Source organism: Erpetoichthys calabaricus, chromosome 14, assembly GCF_900747795.2.
Source record: "Erpetoichthys calabaricus chromosome 14, fErpCal1.3, whole genome shotgun sequence".
Classification (NCBI taxonomy): Eukaryota; Metazoa; Chordata; class Cladistia; order Polypteriformes; family Polypteridae; genus Erpetoichthys; species Erpetoichthys calabaricus.
Genome location: NC_041407.2, coordinates 8,602,501 through 8,626,343, shown reverse-complemented (window position 1 = coordinate 8,626,343; position 23,843 = coordinate 8,602,501). Strand labels below are relative to the sequence as shown.

Below are 23,843 nucleotides of genomic sequence, written 5' to 3'. Positions count from 1 at the left end.
ACCTGTAATTGCCAAAGGCCTTTAGAACTGTACCTGCTGATCTTTCCAGGCAAAAGGTAGTAATGCCAAGTCAGCATTTGCGCTGCCAAATAACTCAATTTACCAGACAGCATTAACACATACTGCAGAATTGTAGTAATGTCACATTGGGGCATTAGTGTCTCAGTGCCTCTGTTGCAATTTGGAGTTTGTAAAATAGAAATTACACAAAAAAAAAAAAAAAAACACTAACCACACACAGATGTGTGTAAGAAATCCTTTCATATGCTAATGCATTTAAAAAAGCAAAGCTCTACTCAAAAGATATCTTGCATTTCTTTGTTCAGTGTCTTGTGGCTGTTCAGTTAACGAATGACGTAAAGCCAGCATCAAACGTCACGACTTCCAGTTGGACAATATATTATACTAAGGGGTGGTTTATACTTCCTACTCAGAATGCATACGTGCACGCATCATGGCTGCTATGCGTTCCCAGTGTTCGTTTGACGTGTCCTCTGAGCAAGTCCTCAGAAATTCATGCAACGTGTACACGAGTTGCAGTACCAGCAAAAAATCAGGGGGCGCAGTGTGTTCAAGTTGGAACATGACATCAGAGTCTCTGTTTACTATCAAAATATGACAGCACGCCGCTTTGCAGATCCTATAGGATCAGTGTGTGTGCTTCGATGTTTGATGAGTTGAAACAAATCATCAAATTTAAATTCTGACATATAAATGTAGTTGTGGTAGTTTTGTACATATTCCCCATCGTAATGATGCAATACATCTTCTGTGTGTTTTTGTTTTTTTTTTTTTTGCACAATGGGAAAAGAACGTATGTTTCGTGATTAAAGTGAAAAACTTTAATCTCATAATTTATTTTGCCATTAAAGTAGAATGTTGTAAACGTCATCTTAAAATCGACCCAGTTGTTAATTGCTAAGTGCTTCTGGGGCTTTCTCCTGCGCTGACAGCAGCGGCAGGCAGTGATTGCTCTCTGCACATTTAGAATCCTTAGACTTGATATCACTTTCATGATGAAATCTATTAAAGCATGTATGCTACATTTTACAGATAAATCATTAACTTCATTTAATTAATTAATGCTGTTAATAATTACCCATGTTGGGGGTGGCAGGGTGGCGGAGCGGTAGCCTAGCAGCGAGTCACATCCCTGGTGTTCCTTGCCTGGAGTTGTATGTTTTTCTGGTGGGTTTTGACGGTGTGCTCCAGTTTCATTCCAAGGACATACAGGTTTGGGGGTTTGGTGATGCTAAATTGACGCTAGTGTATGTGTGTGCTTGTATTCACCTTGCGATGAGCTGATGCCCCATTTAAGGATCATTTCTGCCTCACACGCAATGCTAGCTCGAATAGGCGTGTCCCTGGATTCATGGATGTAATCATTAAATATCAATATTTTCAGAAATATTGTGGCAAGGTGTCCTGGGAGTTTAATGACTGTTTCCGCCAATTCACAACACAGCAAAGCCGAACATTGTTTTCTCACCGTGATGACATCTGATGGAATCCTCCAAATTTACATAAAGTAAGTGCTTGTGTAGCAGTAAGGTCCACGCCACGTGAAGTATAAACCCAGCCTGAAGGGCTGCTGTTGCTGGATCTTGTTGTCAGATTACATGACTAGAAATCGCAGGCGATGACAGGTTGCATGATTCCCTCATGACTTCTCAGCATGGTTTTCAAAATATGCGACTCTGCTGTATTTTCATAGCCAATTTATAAGTTGTCCGACAGCTCCACTAGCTGTATGAGTGTTTTTCAGGTATCTTCAGTTCATCCACAATATCGGCCGGTCTTTTTCTTTTTTCCATACTGTCATGTTACAACAAATGTGAGACACTGGACAGGGAAGCCTCTCTTCTGTTTGAGCAGTCCAAAACACACACGTTCCTTCTTTCCTTGAGGACAAATTGTATGCATTGAACTTCCAGGTAAATACTCATTAGTTGTCAACTCTTGTACACACAGAAGCCTTTCCCTATGACAAGTGACAAGACGTTGTGGCTCGTTGTGAACAGGTATGATGGACTCACTGGGGATTTCATAGTACATGATTGGCAGTGGCACTTTGCATCACCGTCTACAACCTACAAAACCTACTTCTATCAGGTATTAGCAGCATAGTAACACTATAGGTTACTGAATAAAAGGCCTGCTCTTCATTTTAATACTTTCTTTCCTAAGACATTCAATCATGTCAATCTTATGCAGTTTTTAATATGAAAAACGTTAATGGACAGTTTCATTGATGCTTCTGAGAATTTTGAAAACCAGAATTAGGGCCTCACACAGCCTTTTCTTCTCAAGAATAAATGTATGTAACTTCCTTAGCCAGTCACTGTAAATACAGGCCCTTTAGTCCCGAAATACAACTGGTTGCTTTTCTCTACACAGTTACTAGTGCTGGAGTGTCTCTTTTGTAGCAGGGTGACAAGAACTGCAGCCAACACAACAGATGTGCTCATGAGAACCTCCTACAGTTGGAGCATAATGTCTCTTGATTTATGATATTCCAACAGTTTTTGCAATATAACCTAACATTTTATTTGCAGATGACATGGTCCTGTTCGCTTCACCAGGCTGTGAACTACAACATGCACTGGGACAGTCTGCGAACGAGTGTGAAGCAGCATGGTTGAGGATCAGCACTTCTAAATCTGAAGCCATGGTCCTTGGTAGGAAAAAGGTGGACTGTCCTCTCTGAGTGGGAGGTGAGTTACTGCCTCAAGCAAAGGAATTTATGGACCTCGGGATCTTGTTCATGAGTGAGGTAAAAAGGGATGGCGAGAGTGAGACAGATAGGGGCAGAGAGTGCAGTTATGCAGTCACTATACTAAACCATAGCAGTGAAGAATGGGCTGAGCCTGAAGGCAAAGCTCTCGATTTACCAGTGGATCTATGTCTCTACCCTCACCTAATGTCATGAAAGAAAGAATTAGCTTGCAGGTACAAATGGACAAAATAAGGCTTGTCTGAATGGTGAATGTGCTCTCCCATAGAGATAGGGTGGGAAACACAGACATCCAGGAGCACTTCAGAGTACAGCCCCAGAGTATGAGTTGGCACGTGTGGCTGGGGAAAGGGACGTATGGGCCTCACTGCTACGACCGGAGCCCCTGCGACCCAGTCTCAGATAGGCAATGGAAAACGAATGACTGCTTTTGTACATTAGCTAGATAACGAGAATATTGCTTCAACATAAACTCTTAAATCACTTCCAGAGGTTTCTTCACGTTGTACAGTATATACAATTATAGTGAATTTTTACAATTAAACTTTATTTGAAAATAAATTGGGTAACCAAACTTTTGCATATCATTTTACTTTTAGAGTTGAAGAGGCTGAGCAGGTGGTTCTTGGTTTTACCCATTATTCATTAAATGTTGGTCACAATTGTTTATTTCGTTCTTATTCTGTTCAAGTCAAAAACAAAATGGGTGAATAACTATAGGGCTCCCAAACTCTGGAATTTTAGAAATTCCCCCATTCCATTTAAATAAAGAAGGTAGTTTCATTTTTTTAGCACAGCACATACTCTTGTTAAAGCTGCTGCTAAGACGGTCTGACTGCATTGCACTTTAGTAACTGTGTTTGGATTGCCTGTTTCTGAGTCTCCTATCTTTCTCTTCACTATGTCCTGCGGTGCCATGTTGTACCTCTGCCATTTTGATCAGGTGTTACCTACTGGCATTCAGAGAACACCTTAGAGTGAATGTTACAACAAAACTCTGTCATCAGTTTGCAGAGTCACTGACCTTTTCTTGCATCATGGTGGATTTTTGAAGTTCTACAGAAAGGTTGAATCATCAGATGGATACGGATCTCTTCTTTATTGCCAGCTGATTGTGCCTTAATACTGTATGATTTATACATTTCCATTTATCACTATATACATACAGTACATACATAAATTTACACGCATGAGACAAATTTTAAAAAGTAAACTCCATTTTTCACTTCATTTTCACTCTACAGTACTTGCAAGGATAAGTAAATTGAAAGTCAAAGTCAAATGAAAAATGTAATTTTAGTTACAATAATGTAACTATTCTCATTCATCAGTTTTCAATATGCTTATTAATTTCGAGGTCAAAAGGAGCCACAGCCAATTCCAGCAGCACTGGACAGAAAGCAGTAGCCAACCCTGAAAAGGACAGCATTCTGTCACAGAGCTGTGTCACACAGGACCAATTTAGAAATGCCTAGTATCCTCAAACGTGTATCTTTTTCGGCAGAAAACATGTAAACGCCACACAGGGAATGCCTGGGACGAGGTTCAAGCCCTGGACGCTGCAGTTGTGAGGTCGCAGCACTAATGACTATGCCAGTGCATCATGTATTCTCACTACACTATACAGTATATGTAAATATGTTCAGCCCTCGGCACATATTATTATAATAAGCTTAAAAATCAGGAAAACGTCAAAAAGAAAAAAAAAAATACACCATTAAAAATAAAAAGTTTAGTCCTTATAGAACTTGACTCCCAAAAGGTCAGAATATCAGAATTACATTTAACAGGTTTTATATACAAGCTTAAGAATTTGTAATTGTTTAAACTTATGATATTTTAAGGTGTTCATCTGCAAACTCACTCCTTACCATCTCTGGGTGTGCAGGCAGAGAGATTAGAGCTGCTGTTCAGCATCAGCCAAATATCTTCCAGACCACTCGACCCTCCAAATTCTTGGCTGGATAACAGTCTGCTGCGCTGTGATTGGTTCAACTCGGGAGGCATATTCTCAGTGTCATTTTCAGGACGATGATCCTTAATAAGTAAACAAGAAAAAATGTTTATATAAAAAAAAAAAAAAAATCTCCAGAGATGCGCTGCAAACAGTGGATTAAACAGTGTAGTAAAACTTCTGGTACTCCATCTTTATTCTCGTCTTTCCCTAACATATGAGACCCCAGTGGTTTCATCAGTATTTTTTCCTATTCCCATAGTGATTACATTTCTACTCCGTAATTTTATGTTCAACGTCTACACCACTTAAATAACACACTAACTATAGACATGTTCATGTTCTGCAGTAGCGATGGATCCAATTCAGAATCTATACTTTAGAAACTATCAAAAAACAGTAATAGACAAAGTTTTGACTGATGCAAAATGATCTAATGCTACCTTGTGACCTGACCTGATGGCCAATTACCTGGATTAAAAAACACCACAAGTGGCCATTACCATGTAAGTACTTCCCTAAACCCCCCTAAGTTACAAGCTCTTCCCTTACAACCCTTATAGTTAAGTGTGTGACACACCCATAGACCTATGCAGGGCCTCTTGAAAGAACAAAAGAAATAATAGAGACACAGCGTATCCTCAGAGGTGGCGCAGTGGTAGTGCTGCTGCTTTGCAGTAAAGAGACTGTGGAAGATTGTGGGTTCGCTTCCCGGTTCCTCCCTGTGTGGATAGCGCTTTGAGTACTGAGAAAAGCGCTATATAAATGTAATGAATTATTATTATTTTATTATTACCTGTTCAACAGCTTAAGGAATGATGTTCATAATGGCTGGTATTATATAAAGATTGACTGCTTATAACATAAGAGTGCAAATGTCTTGGCACCATAAGAAAAACAGGCAGGAGGGCTAACATTACTAGAGGACTAGATAAGAGTTGTGTGATGGAAATATTACAAGTAATACACCGTTAGGAAGTCAAAATGGAGGTAGCTCAGTATCATTGTTAAGTCCCCCTTTTACACTAGTGGTTTACTCTGGACCTCAGCACGTTCTACACATTTGTAATTTACTTATTTCTAGGATGTAAGGGCGGGCAGGCAGGGGTAGAAGTAACAAGGCAGTGATGCAACAGTTTCCATATTTAAAAGAGGAGCCACTCTGTTAAATGGAGGAACATCTCCAAGGGCTACTGGGTAAATCATCTTTCAGGGACCAATAAGTAAATAGACTGGTGCCCTGTTCAGCACTGGTTCCTGCCTTGCTGCTGGAAGATGCCCTGGGTTCTCGTAACCCTAAACTGGAAAAAGTTGACTTGGAAGACAAACAGAAGCATGGATACTTTACAATTGTTTCTACTGTCAGAAAGTGAATTGTTTATAATATTAAGAGGCTAATGAGAATGACAAAGTGGTGACTGCTGCTAACAAGGACAATCTGCCACTTCCACCTGTGTCTTTGACCTCTTAATTTATTTTTAGGCAGAAGGGACCAGCCTCAAGTAGAATAGATGGCACACTGCATTGTGATTGGAGATGCTAGAAAACAACACGAGAGAAAGACTCCTCTGAACATGAAATGAGGCAAACAGGAAAGCTAATTAGACAAGGCTCTCCCCCTTTGGTATAAATTAAAAAGAGAGATTGGAATCATTGAACATATGCAGTCACTATAGCACTCCAGGGCTGCAGAACTTGATTTTCTCAGACCTAATAATTAGGTAAATAAGAGACAATGTCTCTAACATAGCTACGTGTTGCAGGAGTTTATTAAATGTTCATTCATTTTCAAAAGTGTTTGATTCAGTGCAAGGACATGGGAATCTGTAGCCCAGTTAAAATGTTAGTGAACTTCACATTGTAAAGTACTACCTGTCTGTTGTATCATGAATTTAGAATCTGTCTTTCTATGTATAACATGTAGTGAAAAGTCAAGCAAAAGGACACCTTTTATTGTCTAACTTAACAGATTACAATATGCAAGCTTTCGAGGCAACTCAGGCCCCTTCTTTAGGCAAGATGTAATGACATGGTGAATTTCATATCAATCTAACCATATATTATATTTTGCATTTCATATCCAACTATTACATTGTGCCTTTAAAATCAACTGTATATTACCTTTAATATACAATATATATTATATAGTACCTTTGTCATTGATAGTATTATACATTAAATATATACAGTATTATATAGCACCTTCTGTTTAATATGGTGCCTTTCAGCTTTCTATCAATATGCCATTTTACTTTTACCTTTTCTTTCATCCATCTATCCATCTCCTGATGTTTAATAATACCTTTAAAGTCTGTCTGTCTATAAGGGGTGAATTTAAAGTTACACTTATGAGTACATTCACCTTCATCAAGAACACCCAAGTGCAGTAACTACATGTGTTTAAGTAGAAACACACCTTATGAGTAAATGTCTGAAAGCTGTGGCTGCTCCTGTCATGTTTTTCCAAAGTGGCCGGATGTAGACGTATAGGCCTTTTATAGTTCTCCCTCTGTGCATACTGTAGCTCCTGTCAGAGAAGACAAGGATAACATCACTAGACCTTCATAAGATGAGTGTCCAACAGCAGTGCTTCATTCAGTGAATCATTTATTTTTGGTCTTTTGTCACCCCCTAAAGGAAAAAGTTGGTCTGTGCAAATAAAATAAGTAGCCACAAAAACAGTGCTTCACCGACTTTAAATGAAAAAAAGGGTTGAGTCTACAATGTTAATTCTTTAAAAACAACTTTGTAGTTGCCATGAGATAAATGCAGGCTTTAAACTTTTGGCAAGAACAATGAGAAAGCAAAATCAGTAAAGACTTTTTACAGTTATATTTTTAGCATATTTTATCCAAACCACAAGAACAGTGGAATAGCTTCTATATTTCAATAATGTAGGACAGCACTGTGGTGTGGTTGATTCAGCTGCTGCCTCACAGATCCAGTGTCCTGTGTTTGTTGAATCCCATTCCTAAATGTTACCCATGTGGAGTTTGCACATTCTCCCCAATTGTGCATGAGGTTCCCTTACAGTCAGATTACGTTCAGACCCTAAACTGGCCCGTGTATGTGTGTGGGATCTGTGATGGGTTCTGGCTGCACTCTACAAGGTTGTTTCCTACCTTGTACCAAACTCTGGGTCCCTGTGATTCTGAATTGGGTTAAGCAGATTTGAAAATGTTAAAAATATTTTATATATGGGATTCACTGGCATAGGTGTGAATAATTAGTAGAATTGTCTAAACCAAGTGTCCCAAGGGACAGCACGCTTACACAGCGTTTAGCTCTACTGCTGCATGATCCTGTCTTCTAGTGTTCCAAGTCTGTGTCTGGTTGTGGTCAAAGTTGAATTTGCATGTTAAAACCATGGCTGCATGGTTTCCCTTCAAGGGATTATTCTTATCTTCCAGCATCACTACAGACATGCTTGTTAGTTTAATTGTTTTTTTCGAGAATGGCCCCTGTGTGGGTTAGTGCATGAGTAGGCCCTATGATGAACAGGTGCCATGTCCATTGCTTATTCCCACAATGCATCCAGTACTGCCAGGCTAGGCTTCAAACTCCCATGATCCTGAATTTAAGCAGGTATTCAATAATTAACATTCAGTATTCACAGTGTAAATAAACAATAAATTGACATAAAGGAAAATAAATGGGCAACTTTTGTGCTTTACAATTTGCGTGTTCTCTCTTTCGAGCAATTAACACAATTACACAAACAGTTGATTAGAAAACAAATTGCTCTCATTAATGACCTACACGGACCATGTTTCTGACAGTTCCTCATCACTGGGTGGACCATGCCAAGTGACAGCTTCTCAAACTCCTCCTGGACTGATCAAAAGTTGATTTTGTTTGAGACAAACTTAAAACAGCTGCAGGAGAAATGTACATCAGTTTTCTAACTTGCAGGAGGCCAGTACTTATCCTGGTAGGTGGTGGGAACAAGTAATTTTAGATTTTTACACTGCCTTTAATTGTAAAGAAATCTTTAATATCAATTTAAAAAAAAAGTTGTAATTTGGTTTGATTGCTAGACTGAATTATATCTCATGTACTCTAGCCACTAGTTCTATGACCAAATATCACAGGAGACCATGACGACTCCTGGCGATATAAAAATGTAATCTACTTTGGGATCCTGAGGTGTTATGTGGTGGGTGCGGCAATGTGCTGTATCAGTGGATGCTCCCAGCCTATTCCTTCTCCTCCTCCTGCTGTGATGAGTAAAGAGCAGGTTTGGAGAAGATTAGGTTTAAGGGCTGTTCTCTCTTTTCTGAACGCCTTTGTGGCCTGTCCTCCATCTCTGGATGGGCATGCGCTCTTCAGTGTCCCCAGTGAAAATACTGTTTGTGTAGGAGTGGTGGAGAGAGGAGATGATTTCACATTTAGAGTAGAAACTCATGTTTCAACACACACACACATGCTGTAAAGACACAAATGGCGAACTACTTGAATATCTGCATTACCTGGTGAGTCAGCTGGTACTGGAGATCCTCGATGACCTTCAGGCGATTCTGTGCGTCTTGCTCCCATTGTTTCGAAGCCTGAGGGAGAGCTGGAGCAGTAGTGGAGGTCGACTCTTGACCTGCAATGGAGTCCGAATACTTGAAGTCATGGCAAAGAATCACTGCAGTGCAAGGATGTTTACTCCAGAATACAATCTATGAAGGTTATAACATCATACATTTTGACCCACTACAGTAGAATCTTAAATACAGTATATTGTGATGTAAAGGTGATATACACTGGAGTTCCAAAAGATGTTCCATCAAACAGAATAGAAAATTCTAGAAAACAGAAGAATCTTTATAAAAAAAAAAAAAAAAAAAAAAGGGCTGCAAAACATAATACTCTGCCATCTTACCTGCTGTTATTGATGGGCTGTTGAAACTGATCACTAGCAAATAATCAGTAATTTAATGAGGCATAAAAATGAATAGACTAGAATTCTGTTTACAGTTGGTTTGGCCCTGTAATCAATGCTGCCACCACGTCCAGCAAACGCTAGTTGAATTAACCAGGTTTTATGATGTTAGGATATAAACTTAATAATAAAAAAAAAAAGATTAAATAACTGCTCTGAGGTAGGGTAGATGTATGTGACAGCATGAGGCACAAGTGCTTAGCTGATACACAGTGTAACAGTTGAGGCTGGTGTCGTCCTCTCGAACCCTCAGGTAGTACACCAAACACAAGGTAAAAGTCCAAGACTTTTTATTATTATGATAATAATGTGCACTAAGCACCCTCCACACTACACATACAAATACGAATAATCAATAAACCAATACAATAATCACTCCTCCTCTCCCAGGCACTTCGCCACCCTTCCTCCCAGCTCAGCTCAATGTCTGGGCTTTCCCAGAGTCCTTTTATACCCCCTGACCTGGAGGTGTTCCTGTCCCACAATCCACGAGTCCTTATTACTTCCGGGTCAGGGTAAAAGTCAGTTTCTTCAACCTGGAAGCACGTCGTTTCTTCTTGTCATGTGATCATGACGCACTTCCGGGTTATAGGGCACGTAAGAGTCTGACAGCCTCCCTACAGTGACCCCCCGTGGTCCCCAAGGTATCCATCAGGGCTGTGTATATACAAACTACAAGGTCCATAAGGCCCTGCTGGAATTCGGGGAACCTCCATGCTGTTGGCAGGGCTCCACCTGGCGGCCTGGAGGTGTGGGCCGGAATATTTAGCCGGCCATCCATCACAACAGTCACAATAAGATGTCTGTGTTATGGTCTGGTCTGGAATCTGCTAATGAATCCTGCACATTATGTTACTTTTCCTTCACAACTTGTTAACTCATTTATGGCCGAGTAATGCTCTGCTTTAGTCCCCCAACTCTGAATCTGTGGCCATCAGAGCTTTTATTAATTTAGCTCCAATTATAGTTGGACACCTGTTACAGAACAGTCCTCGTCCTTAAGAAGTTCGACAATCTGCAGTAACAGAGTTAAGGATTCTTGGTCAACCAACTTTTTGTACATTGAAATCCGTGTAGGGGGCTTTATCACAGTTATCCTTTTTTTTCAGTTCTGTCTTGTTTTGTAAAATATTACTGAACTACCTTAGTAACATTCCTTGAATAGCTTTTCTTTGTTTCTTGCAATTAATTATGTGTTTGTTTAGATTATTAGTGAGTCAATAAGTCTCTTCTTGCTAGGGGCATTCTGTCATAGCTTGGTCTGGCTTTGCTCATGACTCTTCACTTAAATACAAAAATAATTATTTAAATTTCTTTTATTTTTCATGTGACAGTTGATAAACACTGTTATGTCACACTGATGTCAAAGAAAATACAGGATCCACAACCCAAAAAATAATACACCAATACCAAAGGGACAGCCAGAACTCACTGTCACTAGTAACTAATAGGTTGAAACAGATGTCACAATAATAAACCATAATCTCAAAGTCATGTGAAAAAGTAAGTAGACCCCCAAGGAAAGTGTTGACGTTTTAACATACAGGAACAGGCAAACACTGCCTACAGATAATGGTGATATACTTGAATAAAAAACACAGGAAAAATTAGCCTTTCCAATCATTTATTCAACAAAAATATTAACAGGTGTGATGGTCTACTGGGGAAAAAGTAAACACACCCTTGGCCTCAGAAGCTGGCGTTGATCCCTTCAGCAGAAAAGACTTCTAGTAGGTGTTTTGCATAACTGCCCACCAGTCTCTAATATGGGTTTGTGACATTTTTGCCCACTTCTCCACACAAAATTTCATTAGTTTTCATGCATGTACTGCCTGTTTCAAATTACAATACGATTCAAATCAGGGCTTTGACTAGGCCAGTCCATAATCCTCCATTGCTTCTTTTTAAGCCACTCCTGGGTGGATTTGCTATTGCACTTTGGATCATTATCATGCTGAAGGGTCCATTTCTGGTTCAACTTCAAGTTTTGGACAGATGCAGGCCTCGCTTTCTCCTCAAACACACTTTGATATACTGTAATACAGAATTCACAGTTGACTCAATGACTGCAAGCTGCCCAGGCCCTGAAGCAGCAAAGCAACACCGAACCATAATACTTCCACTGCCATGCTTCACAGTTGGTACAGAATTCTTCCCCTGAAATGGTCTGTTTGGTTTGCACCAAACAGGTCTACTTTTACTGTGGTCAGACAACTCTAGTTTTGATTTATCTGTTGTCACACACGTGCGCACGGGAGGCAGCTAAAGGGCTTGAGTAAGGGCAGTTCCGAGTGATACCGGGATGTGGCAGAGTGCACTGACTCTTTTTCTCCCTTTCACCTGGTCCTCTTGACGTCACTTCCGGGACTGAGCCTATGGAAGGAGTCCTTGCTGGCTCCGGCCCCTGTGATGTCACGTCCAGTCTCGAACCTATGGCTGAAGACCTTCATGGGCCCGACCCCTTTGATCTCACTTCCTGCCTTCCCCTTTAAAAGCCTCAACCTTTTCCCTATTCCCTCAGTTCTGTGCACATCAGTGCTGTATACAATTTTACGACTTTGCAGCCAGGATACCAATGACACGGGTGGCTACCCCAAAACTTTCTAGGTCTCTGAGTCAAGTTTGTGACACTGTCCATAGTCTAATGATCCAGAACACCTCTTCTTTGCCTCGATGACCAATGGCAAATTGTCATCTTGCTCTAATGCTCTTTTTGGAGAGCAAAGGCTTTTTCCTACCACACCTGGTATGCAGGTCAAATTTCTGCAGCCTCTTTCCGATTGTGGATGCGTGCACTTTGACACCATCATTTGCTAGAGTCACCTGCAGATCCTGTGATGAAATTTTGGGGTTCTTAGAGACTTCATTCATTATCAAACGGTTAGCTCTTGGTCAGAATTTGCTGGGCTGACCAGTTCTGGAGAATTTAGCAGTCTTTAGAAATCTGTGCTAATTGTAGATGATTTTCTCTACAGTGGAATGATTGATTTCTAATAATCTGATTAGATCTCTTTAAGATCTTTTTTGATCTTGGCATGATGGCACCACACTTGTCAACAGCAAAGACAACACCAGACATCTGTGGTATCACCTGCATACTCCCTAAGGAGGTTCTAATCATTGGTAATTAATCTTGATTCTAATTTTATGTATTTGATGTGATGATAAATGTCAGGATGGATTTACTTTTTCTACGTATCAAATCTGAATTCTTGTTAATTTAGATTAGGAGAATGAAAACACCATTTTAATTTCACGAGTCATTTGTTCAAGTACATCACCCTTAACTGTAGGCACTGTTTACATGGCAGGTACTTACTTTTTCACATGACTATATATGTGCCTCACTTAGAACTGGCATAAAAAAGCAGTCGCCATAAAACAATTCAACAAGATGGCATAAAAATAGGAGAAATGAGTTGACAGAAAGACAAAGAAGACAGCTGATGGGGAGGTGAGCTGTGCAAACGAATAAACACAGACAGGGACCAATGGCCGGTGGCACAGAAGAAACAATGATGATGAATGCAGTCATCCAAGAAAATAGCTTAGCGAACTGCACAAAAACACAAGCTGTACCAAACCCAGGTAGAACAGACATTATGGAGAGAGCATTCAATACAAAAGACTAAGCATCTCCTGAAAACTCTGATCAGTCCAGGCTTTCAGGTTCTTGACACTGGAAAGCAAAAGTCTGTCGTTCTTTTACTAAGGATTATGCTTTTACTTGTAGTTGGTTTTATCAAAATGGCGCTTGTAACGTCATAGTGCACATAGTGTTGATAAGCAGACATCACTAGACCAAAAATAAAAACAAAATACAATAAATAACTTTAAAAATCCCAGTCAAACAAATGCCAACCAGAAAAGTGTGGTAAAACAGTACCAGTATGCACACAGGCCCCCCAAAACCTTGACACTGTCATTAAGCTTAAGCAAGGCAGAATAGTGCTCAGCGCTTCTGTGTCAGTGCTGCCCTTGAAGCCCTCCTTTGTTAAGACAACATTCATTCTTTGAATAGCAATGTGACAACTGATAGCTTCATACTAATAATGATTCTCCAAAGAGTCAACGTTAAGAAAGAAGAATGAGAATTACATTTTTTGCTCTTACCGTACAAGCCTGCCTCAGCCAGCTCAGCCCGAAGTTTGTTCCCAATGGCAATGAGCTGCTGCTTGTCACGCGTCAGCTGGGAGATGCAGTGTGCGGACTGTTTCAGCTTCGCTTTCAGCGTTTGCACACTGTGCCTTTCAAACAAGGATGTTTCAATCTTGGGGTCAGTGCCAGTCAATCTCTGCCTTAGACGAAAGTTCTCCTCCTGCAGCTGCTTCACCAGCTCATTCTTGAAATGGAAAGAGGCAACTATAAGTCACTATATATATGTGTATGTGTATATATGCTCTGTTCATTAAGCTATCGTCTAATAGTGCTTTCTTGTTTTCCTGAATTTTAATACAATTTGCTGGAGGGAAAAAAGTTAACCCTCCATCCATTTCCCTCTTTGTTAGCCAATCTCTCATATAATCAAACATCAGACTGCTGACCTGGTCCACTAATACTGGAACTGTGCGACTTGCAATGTCCAACTTCAGAGCAGACACCTGAAATACAGGCCCAAAAAAAAAAAAAGAAATAAAAAGACGTAAATTAGGCAACCTGACAGCAACTCGGCATCTAAATGTCTCAAGGAGCCAGCAGCCAAACCACATGCACTTCAGAACATGTCATCCACCTGAACATAAGCATGTTTGGCCCCGGCCAGTATTTGGATGGGAGAACAACCAGAAAAAGCTTCGGCTGCTGTTGGAATAGATATTGGTAAGGGGTTCGGGGGTTATTTTGGGAATCTGACTTACCTTGTGGTCTGAATGTGGATCCCAATAGCCCAGTGCAGTGACAGTTGCACACTGTGCTATATAAATGGCACCATCCTTCAGATGAGCTGTCCTCACACTCTGTGGTCATAAAAGATCCCTGGGCATCCTTCGTAAAGTATGTGCAGGCTGAACTACCTATAATGGCCTAGTCATTCTGGCACCCTAATCGTCCCCTGTTTCTATTTGGATAAGTATTGTGCAGCCCTCCACCATTTAACAGCTAATGTGTGGTGAGCATACTGGTGCAAAAAATGGTTGCTGTAGCATCATCTATACATGAGTGGAGGTTGAAATGGCTCCCCACTCACTATGTAAAAAGTGCTTTGAGCAGAGAGAAAAGCACTATATAAATGTAAAGAACTATTATTAAGGAGTATTATTCATTTACAATTGTATTTTTAAGGAAAAATGTGCATGTCCTTTCATCTCCTTACTCAGGTGGGGTTAAGAGGAGTTAGAGCCTATTACGATAACAATGCACAGAAGGCATAAGCCAGCCCTGGATTGGGTGCCAGTCCATCACAGGCCACATTCCTACTTTTAATGACACCAGCCATGCTTAAGAGTTGTCAAGTAACCTAACCTGTACTCATTTCTGGAGAGATGTTCTCTATACAGTATATAAGAGATGCCCCTTCGGTCTCAGCTTTTAAATCCCGGCTGAAGACTCACTACTTCAGTTTAGCATATCCTGACTAGAGCTGCTGATTAACTGTGCATACTGCATCTCTGTTGTTAGTCATTAGCACTAAAACATAAGTAACATGATAGTTAGAATTGGATACTAACCCTGACTTATTCCGTTTCTCTTCTCGGTACTCAAATGTGGCACTTGGTGCCACGGCCCACCTGCCAAGTTGTTTTGCCTGCCTAAGGTAAAGTCATCCCTGATGGAGGATCGCAGGAATCATGAGAAAGAGGGGTCCTTTCATCGGATTGGCTGGCCCAACACTGTTTCAGCCGTGGAATGGCCAAATGGGGGAGGCAGCTTGATGGATGAGGTCTCCAGGACTCTAAACAAATCCAAATCTTCTTATGTGATATCATCTACTGTTAAATTCTGCTCCGTACTTCTAAAAAATTTTTATTTTTTATTTTTTATTGAGGATTTGTTCTGTTCTGTGTATTTTATTGTATTGACCCCCTTCTTTTGACACTGCACGCCCAACCTACCTGGAAAGGGGTCTCTCTTTCAACTACCTTTCCCAAGGTTTCTTCCATTTTTTCCCTACAAGGGTTTTCTTTGGGAGTTTTTCCTTGTCTTCTTAGAGAGTCAAGGCTGGGGGGCTGTCAAGAGACAGGGCCTGTTAAAGCCCATTGCGGCACTTCCTGTGTGATTTTGGGCTATACAAAAATAAACTGTATTGTATTGTATTGTATATATTGTGGAGCTTGCCTAAAGACACTAATATTTCATGACAGTTAAACAGGACTTTTTCTTTCATTTGCCGTTTCTTTTTTTTAATGTTACACCAGATCCCATCACTTTTGCGCTATCAGTTATTTCAAGTTACTTTTGTCCTCACCAGCTGGGTACAGAATTTACTTATTTATTTATTTATTGATTGTACACCCACCTCGTTCCCAAGCGCCACAGCCTCCAGGTTACGCTGTAGGTTACCCTTGAAATACTCCTCTGCTTCCTTGCGGGTCTCTGTGAGCTGCAGTTCCAAATTAGCGACTCGCTCCCTGAGGCTAGCAATCTCAGAATTCTTGTGCTTAGCTTGATTTCTCATCTCGAACTGGAGCTGATCATACTCCACCTGCTTCTGGTGGGCCTGAAATTCACAGGAGAAAGGCATTAGGCACAACAGCCTTTGAAAAAGCTCTCCCCTCCTTCATCTTTGGAAGAGAAGAAGGAAAGATTAACTTTTTAAGCATTATCAAAATATCCACGAGTGGTTAAAAAAACAACTAAAAGAATCAGAATTGTCATTCTGTGCTTATATTTATTTATATCACAATACTGTTAACCCCAGCAACCTACAAATCGTAAGTATATGGTATGCATGTTCCCATATAATCACAGTGTCATTCCTGGGAGGCAAACCAAGTGGGAGTCACACAGGGAATTACAGATGGAGTGTACCATAATATACACTCATCCTTAAACCAACTCAGGGTCACAGGGAGCAAGGCCACCCCAGGACTCACTCATGCACATACCCACACAGGGCCAGTTTGGAAATGCCAGTTAACCTATCCGGGCACATCTTTGGCAATGTGAACAGAAAACGAAAATACCACGGGAAAAAGCCATGCAAGACTGCACACGGACAACGACTGGGTATGGGATTTGAACTCAGAATGCTGGATTCATGAGGCAGCAAACTACCCATATTAATGTCGTCCTTAGTGAACTGAGCATGTGGAGCAGCTACAAACCTTGCAGACATTTTATTCTTTTTGGAATAATTACTTAACTCCTTTGCTGCACCCCAGATGGGTACCAGGAGAGATATTCAGTCAGGTGCAGAGATGTAGCACTATATGTGGTATTGAACTGTAATGTATGCTTTCTAATGAAACAAAGCCATTCAAATTTGGCAGGGAAAAAGACAGACTTATCATTACAGTGAGTGGGAGGACACAAAACAAAAGTGTTTTAATTTTATATATTACGCCTTTCACTCTGAATGTCATCCTTGGATGCTACAATTATTTTAGAATTTCTGTATTACCACCTCTGGCAACTGAGTCAGTGGTAGTAGCTAGAACAGCAACATTTTAATCTTATATAATATCTTTCACAATGAACATTATCCATAGATCTTTTACAGATAATAAGGTGGACTGAAAAGGTTAAAAAATTTTGACAATATGAACACTAACAAGTGAAATAAGAAGCAGTGACTCAATGGTAGTAACCGAAACAGCAATTTAAAATTTTTATTTTGGCGTCCATTGCCTTGACACTTCACAAAATGTTTTAGTATTTCTACTATTAGAGCACATGTATGCCGGAAGGGAGTTACAATGGACAGATACTCCATTCTGGACCGGATCAAAAATGAAGGTGTTCAAATAAGAAATCTAAGGAGACAGGATGTACAGGCTGGCTGTGGGCACCAGGGGGCAGCCGTAACCTCATGGCATACTGCACACTAAAGGGTGCCTTTAAACGCAGTGGGGTGGTGAGGAGTAATGTGTAAGTCAATAGATTTTCAGAAGTGGTCCGATGCTGGTCCTGCTCCACACTCCCTCTTCCAGATTTGGGAGCCCTCGAACCCTAACACCGTTGGTAATGTAACCAGATGAACTGGCAGATGAGGACAAAGCAAACTGAGCAAGGGAATGGTGCAAAAAGTGAGCAAGTGATTATATTAAAAACAATAAAATAAACAAAACAGTGTCCAAAGTGCAGTGCTTCAAAATGGTCAATAAATAAATAGTCTATAAAAACAGCGTGAATAAAAGTAGAGGTAAAAAAAAAAAAATCCAAAAAATCAAAGCCGTTAAAACCATGGCAGGAAATTGTCCTTAATAAAAACCTGGCGCCTCTTCAGATCAACTGGCGGCTCCACTGCTTCTCCCATACGGCCCTTGCAAAAGGGGAGTCCTCCTTATCAGCAGGTGCAGCTGCCTTCTACTGGTCCGATAGCCTTCTGTCCCCTGGCTACGTACAGCTCCCACCGGACCAAGACACGGGATCCACAGTGACCAGGGTGCTCATGCTGGGGCTCACCCTTCCAAGCCACACTGACTCCCACTGCCTTCCGTGGTGAGCCAACCACCTTCCTGGTCACTCCAGCTCCTGGAGATTACTCAGCTGGAGCGACCGCTTCCTAATGCCTCCACCAAGTGTCAGCCAAACACTCCTGCTGAGGGGCTCTCCTCCCAGCTGCCTGCATCCACCAGTAAGCCTGCTCTTGCTCGCTCACTAACTCCCACACCGGCTCTCCGCACCTCCTGCCTTCTTCTTTCCATTAACCACCGTGCTCTGATCTTTCTCTTTTTCTTCCCCTCCGCACTCGTGCTTCTCCCATCTGTAATGGGAACGTGGCACAGGTGCTGCAATTAGCAGCTCCCAGCCTCAATTGTGGACACAGGTGATCACGCACCTGTGCGGAAACACCCGCACGTGTATCGCACCAGGGAACAGCTCCAGCTACACTACCATGCCCCCTTCTTAAGCCGCGAGTGCGTCGATTATTTATTTAGAAACTGGCCATCCATTTAGAGCCAGGGACCTGCTATACCACAGTCCGGCAACTTCAGAGCTTCACTGCTAGAGAGAAATGTGGGCAATAAAACCACAAGATGCACCTGAATCCTACTGTACTTTCTGCCTATTAGTATATTACAAAAGATGGAAAAGATATGTCTGTTGATGTATCAGGTGAACACTGGTCAGGTATTTGTGACACTCAATATTTGCAGAGCTCAGTGTTCACAAACCGACTTTCATTTCCAGTAGTTTTATTTTTTGTTTTTAGCCTGGCACTATAGCATGAAATGGAGTCCTATTGATTTCTTTAAAAATTCCCAATAATAAAAAGCAAAAAAATAAAAAAACAAACCTTAATCTTTTGCGCATGTCTTTTGCTGTCCTCTTTTTGTTTTATTATTAACAAGTTTAGCATTAATGTCTCTCCTTGTATGTATTTATCAAACTATAAAATATACAGAAGAATCCTGTGCAAATACTGTACTAATCCTGAGCACCTGTACATAAAACAGCACCCCCTATTGACAAACTAAAGCAATAATTTTGAGATATTTTTCACTGGAGTCTGGCCACCTAGCTATCTACACCAACACCACTATCAGTTCCAGCACACAGGTACAGACTGATCCATTTAACCCCGCTTTCCAGCTTCCAAAACTGTAAAACTAATCCTCTAAAGCCACATGCATGAAAAGCTGTGCTCTGTGACTAATGAAAAGAAAGTAAAAGCCTGATTTGCCTGCTTTGTATTTATTTATTTTTCAAACCATGATTTGGCTTAGCCCTACCTGTTGAGTGACCTGAGAGAGCATAGAATCAAGGTGAACAACTCGGGCTTCATGTTTCCTCAGCACTGCTGAAGTGGAGACCTTCTCTGCTCGGAGTCCACCTGATGGGAAAGGTCACAAGTTAGTGAAAACTCATGAAAGTCAAAGTAAACTCGCACCCTGTCCTCCCACCTCAAAGAAAGCCAAATGTGTACCTTCTGTGTCCTACACCTCAAATCCAGAACACAACGGTCTCACACACAAGTTCCAGTCCATAGATGCTCTTTTATTGAACACAGCACCTTTTATCAGGTTTAAAAGCATACTAGAGGATACCAGCATCACCATAAACACAATACAAATAATGGTGTACCGTTTTCCCCTCCTCTCCAGGCAAGTGATGTCCTCCTATGCTGCCCACTCCAACTCACCTGGCTGAGGCAGATTGGTTCCTTATCAACCTGGACCCAGAAGAACTTCAGGTATGTCATCAATGCAGGTGAGAAACATCCTGGGCCAGTGGAACTTCAAAATGACAAGGGAACCCCTGCTCAGCACTCTAGAGAACCTCAACCTTGGGTGCCAGGGGAGGGTGAGTGGGTTGATGTTGAATTTGGGTGTTAACTATTCAGCAGCATTGGGCTCAGGGCAGGAACAAAGTCCATTCTTACACACAATCAGTTACACATGGCTGCTCATAGTGTCAACTGAACCTGCATGTATCTTTTCGATGTGATCAGCGCAGGTTTGCAGTGACTGATAGTAGTGTGGCTTCTTGGGTTCAAATCATGACCCTAATTGCCGAGTATATATTTTCTCCGGGGTGGGTGTGAGTTTTCTCCTGGAAATTCCAGTTTTCTACCCTCCCACCTAAAAACACAAAGGTTAGGTTAACTGCCGATTTTAAAATTAGTTCTGTGCAAGTGTGATGTTGGTGTGGAAGTGGGTCCTGCAATGGACTGACTGTCCATCCAGGATTTCTTCCTGCCTTATGTACAATACTGCTGGGATAGGCTTTGCACCCCCTAGTGATTCTTAACCGAGTTAAGTAGGTTTGACAATGCTGATGTGGTTTTATTAAAAAGTAATTAGTTTCAGTATGGAACGGTCTGTTTTTTCACCTGCATTATTATCATTCATTAATTTAATATTATTTATTGTATCAGTATGCTGCTGCTGAAGAATGTGAATTTCCCATTGGGATTAATAAAGTATCTATCTATCTATCTATTACAAAATGACAAAACAGACAACACTGATATATTGCCTTTCCACATACAGCCCCCCGAAGATAACTGCCCTATATCGTTGATCGTGTCTTGTGACAAAGTTTCACACCATCCAGGGTTGGTTCTCATCTTCTACTTAATGCTCATGGAATAACCTTTGGCCTCCTGCAAATCTGAATTGGCTCTACCGGGCTGGAGAATTTTAAAAATGTAATGGCATTCACTGTAAAGCAATGAGAACACTGATACAAGCACATCATTTGTCCTGTGTGTGTGAGTGTGTCCCAAGTTGGTTCTTTCCTTATGCCTGTCCCCATTGAAACACATGGGTTACAAACAGGATAATAGGATGGGATTATAAACACAATATGGTCAGAAATTCTTAGTGTGTTAAAACAAAGAACAAGCATAATAGGGGAAATAAAGCTTTTGTTCAAAAACGGCCATCTCATAAGTTCCCTTCTTCTGGGCCCGGCTTGTACCTCAGTGGCTCTCACCTATGGTTTCATTGAGTGTGCGGATGTGATTCTGAAGAAACGCATTTTCTGGAGCGACTGGGAGGCCAGGCAGAGGCGCTGGCACTTTGGTGGCTGCCTTCACCGCTTCCTCCAATTGTTCTTCCTGCTCTCTGCATTTTCGCTTCAGCTGCTGTACTTCCTCCTCCAGCGACGTGACATATTCTTCACAAAGACAAGGAAAGAAAACAAAAAGTTGTTTTAGTTCAGCTATAAATCAGATCAAATGAAACTTATTTATAAACCACATTTAACATCTGCACCAAGGTACTGTACAAAGTGAAACAGTGACATAAAAACACTGACTAAAACTACAAACAAAGATGATACAATTTGGTCTCCAAACCCCAAAGCTTAAAAGAACATAATGACTTCTAAGCCACAGCAGAGCAAAAACATTATTCAGTATCTCCAAATATCCAAGAAAAAAAAAGATTTAAATGTCAGAACGGTAGGAGCAGTTAAATGTAATTCATTCCAGGGTTTTGGAGCAATCACTGAAAAAGATTGATCCCCTTTCCTTACAAGGTGAGAACGTGACACTGAGAACATAAATTGGGGTGATGATCTAAGATCCCTGGAGGAAGAATATTGGAATAAGGAGAACTGAAATATATAGTGCTTAAAAAACAAAAAAATAGCACTTTAAACATTATCCTGATCCTGACGGGCAGCCAATGAAGAGACACCAAGGTAGGAATAATGTGTTCCTTCTTGCAGGAATCTTAACAACATGGCTGCTGCAATTTTGAACAAACTTAAGATGAGATATGGAAGCCTGACTGACTCCAAGATATAAAGAACTGCAATAATCCAACTTATTGGAGACAAAGGCATGGATGTCAGTCTTCTGGTCTTTAGCGGATGACACTCTGTCCATTTATCTCTTTGTCGATACAGAAGGAAGAACCAAAAATTTCCCCCAGGTAATATGGCGGGGGTTGGGCGATATAGAGGACCAAGGTTATTGGCAAAACTACTGATGGAAACAGGAGGGCCAAAACCAGCACCTCTGTCTTATTCTTATTTAACTGAAGGAAGTTATTAGCCATCAAGTGTTTAACATTCTTAAGACAGTCGTTACTGAACTCATATCAGTTGGTATCAGGGGTAAACACAACTCTATGTCATCAGCATAGCAATGAAATGCATATTTCAATGCAATATTATGATGTTGAATAACTGATCCTAGAGAAAGTATGCATAAGGCAAAAAGTGTTTGGGCCTAAAATGGACCCTTAGGGAACTCCATGAGAGACAGTAGAAGAAGAGGAGGAAAAAGGTGTTGATGGAGACAAATAAAGATCTGTCGCTAAAATAACATTTAAACCAGAAAAGAAAAATGTATGGCAAATTGTGTGAAGTAGCCACATAGACAATGAATTGTTGCACTAAATACATTCACCCAGGGATTCACAATGTAGAGCCTGCAAAAGCCACAAGATAGAAGAGTATAATTCCAATACGCCTTACCTTATCCTTGATACATCCATGATGACACCACAAGTGGTGGCATAGAAGTTCTGCAGTGGTGGGACAAACACAACAGAAAACAGTTCCTCAGAACCTTAGAGTGTGCACTGTGCATCTCTCTTACTTCGAAGGAGGACAAATGAGGGTGGGAGATTTAGAGACGTCCCATGAGGAAGACCAAAGGATGCTCAGGCATCTGCAATAAGGAGGACAGCCCATCCCAATTTACAGATGCAGTAGCTTCACAAAAGACACTAGTGGATACTCTGGTATGGGAGATTAGAATCTCCATCAGTGCCCACCTTCCTGGTATCATTGTGTGGACACTTCCCTGCCTTGGCTAAAGAAGAATGACTTGTTATTATACTCCGTTGTCAATGGGGGCAGCTCAGTCACTGCAGTGAACAAGGTCAACATGTAAAATACTTTATAATATTGTATTATACTAAATTAAGTTACTCCTGGCAAACATGGATTAAATGTTCTATGGATTTGAGGATAGATGGGTCAAAGGTCTGAAGGAGCAAAACAGCATGGAATTTAAGCTTAGTAAATTCTGGAGGGTCACACTACTTTACAAGTCTAGTGACATTATTCCTATATTGGTAAAGCATGAGGACTAGCAGAATAAGTGACTTGCTCCGAGACACAAATAGTGCCACAGATTCTGTCCCCAATGCAGTGTGTTTTCCAGTTTAACCTGTTAGCCACTAGGGGGCAACACTGCCTACAAAAGAGATTCTCAAAGAGTAACACTAATCAGCTGCAATTACTAATACTGTACTTGCCAAGGGTCTAAATAGTGCAAAAATGAATTGAACAGTCACTGAGTAGAAATTAAGAAAGAATCAGACTGAGTAAATTGCATTGTTTTCTAACATGGACTGTTTTAGATTATGTAGGAACTTCCTACTTCAACCACTTCTACAGTACATACAAGAGGTTGGTCACCAGCCCACAGATTAGAGAACCACCAGGATCAGGGTACATAGGCCAATTCACATATTTCTGAACACTCACAAAATACGTATTGGAGATTAAAACACAAGAAGTACACCAGCCATACGATAAACTGCCAGTTTGAATGTTAGCCAACAGCACACATCATTGTAAAAAGGCAAAAAGCACCCCAGTAACAATATGGCTCCCTGACTTTGACGTTTATACACTGTACCTGGTATTAAAGTGTCTCCACTGCC

At 40.9% G+C, this 23,843-nt stretch overlaps 1 protein-coding gene across 1 annotated transcript in view; it reads right to left on the bottom strand.

The window, feature by feature from the left end:
- The window catches only part of ccdc57 (coiled-coil domain containing 57), a 92,661-nt gene that overhangs the window by 5,792 nt on the left and 63,026 nt on the right, over positions 1 to 23,843 (bottom strand). Inside the window, exons 11-19 of the mRNA XM_028819228.2 lie at positions 23,819 to 23,843; positions 21,154 to 21,336; positions 19,449 to 19,549; positions 16,070 to 16,270; positions 14,160 to 14,216; positions 13,729 to 13,957; positions 9,158 to 9,276; positions 7,105 to 7,215; positions 4,606 to 4,771 (exon numbers count right to left, since the gene is read on the bottom strand). The exon at positions 23,819 to 23,843 is cut by the window's right edge and continues 204 nt beyond it. Of these exons, the coding sequence (XP_028675061.1) occupies positions 4,606 to 4,771; positions 7,105 to 7,215; positions 9,158 to 9,276; positions 13,729 to 13,957; positions 14,160 to 14,216; positions 16,070 to 16,270; positions 19,449 to 19,549; positions 21,154 to 21,336; positions 23,819 to 23,843 (1,192 nt within the window). The remainder of the gene's footprint in view (positions 1 to 4,605; positions 4,772 to 7,104; positions 7,216 to 9,157; positions 9,277 to 13,728; positions 13,958 to 14,159; positions 14,217 to 16,069; positions 16,271 to 19,448; positions 19,550 to 21,153; positions 21,337 to 23,818) is intronic.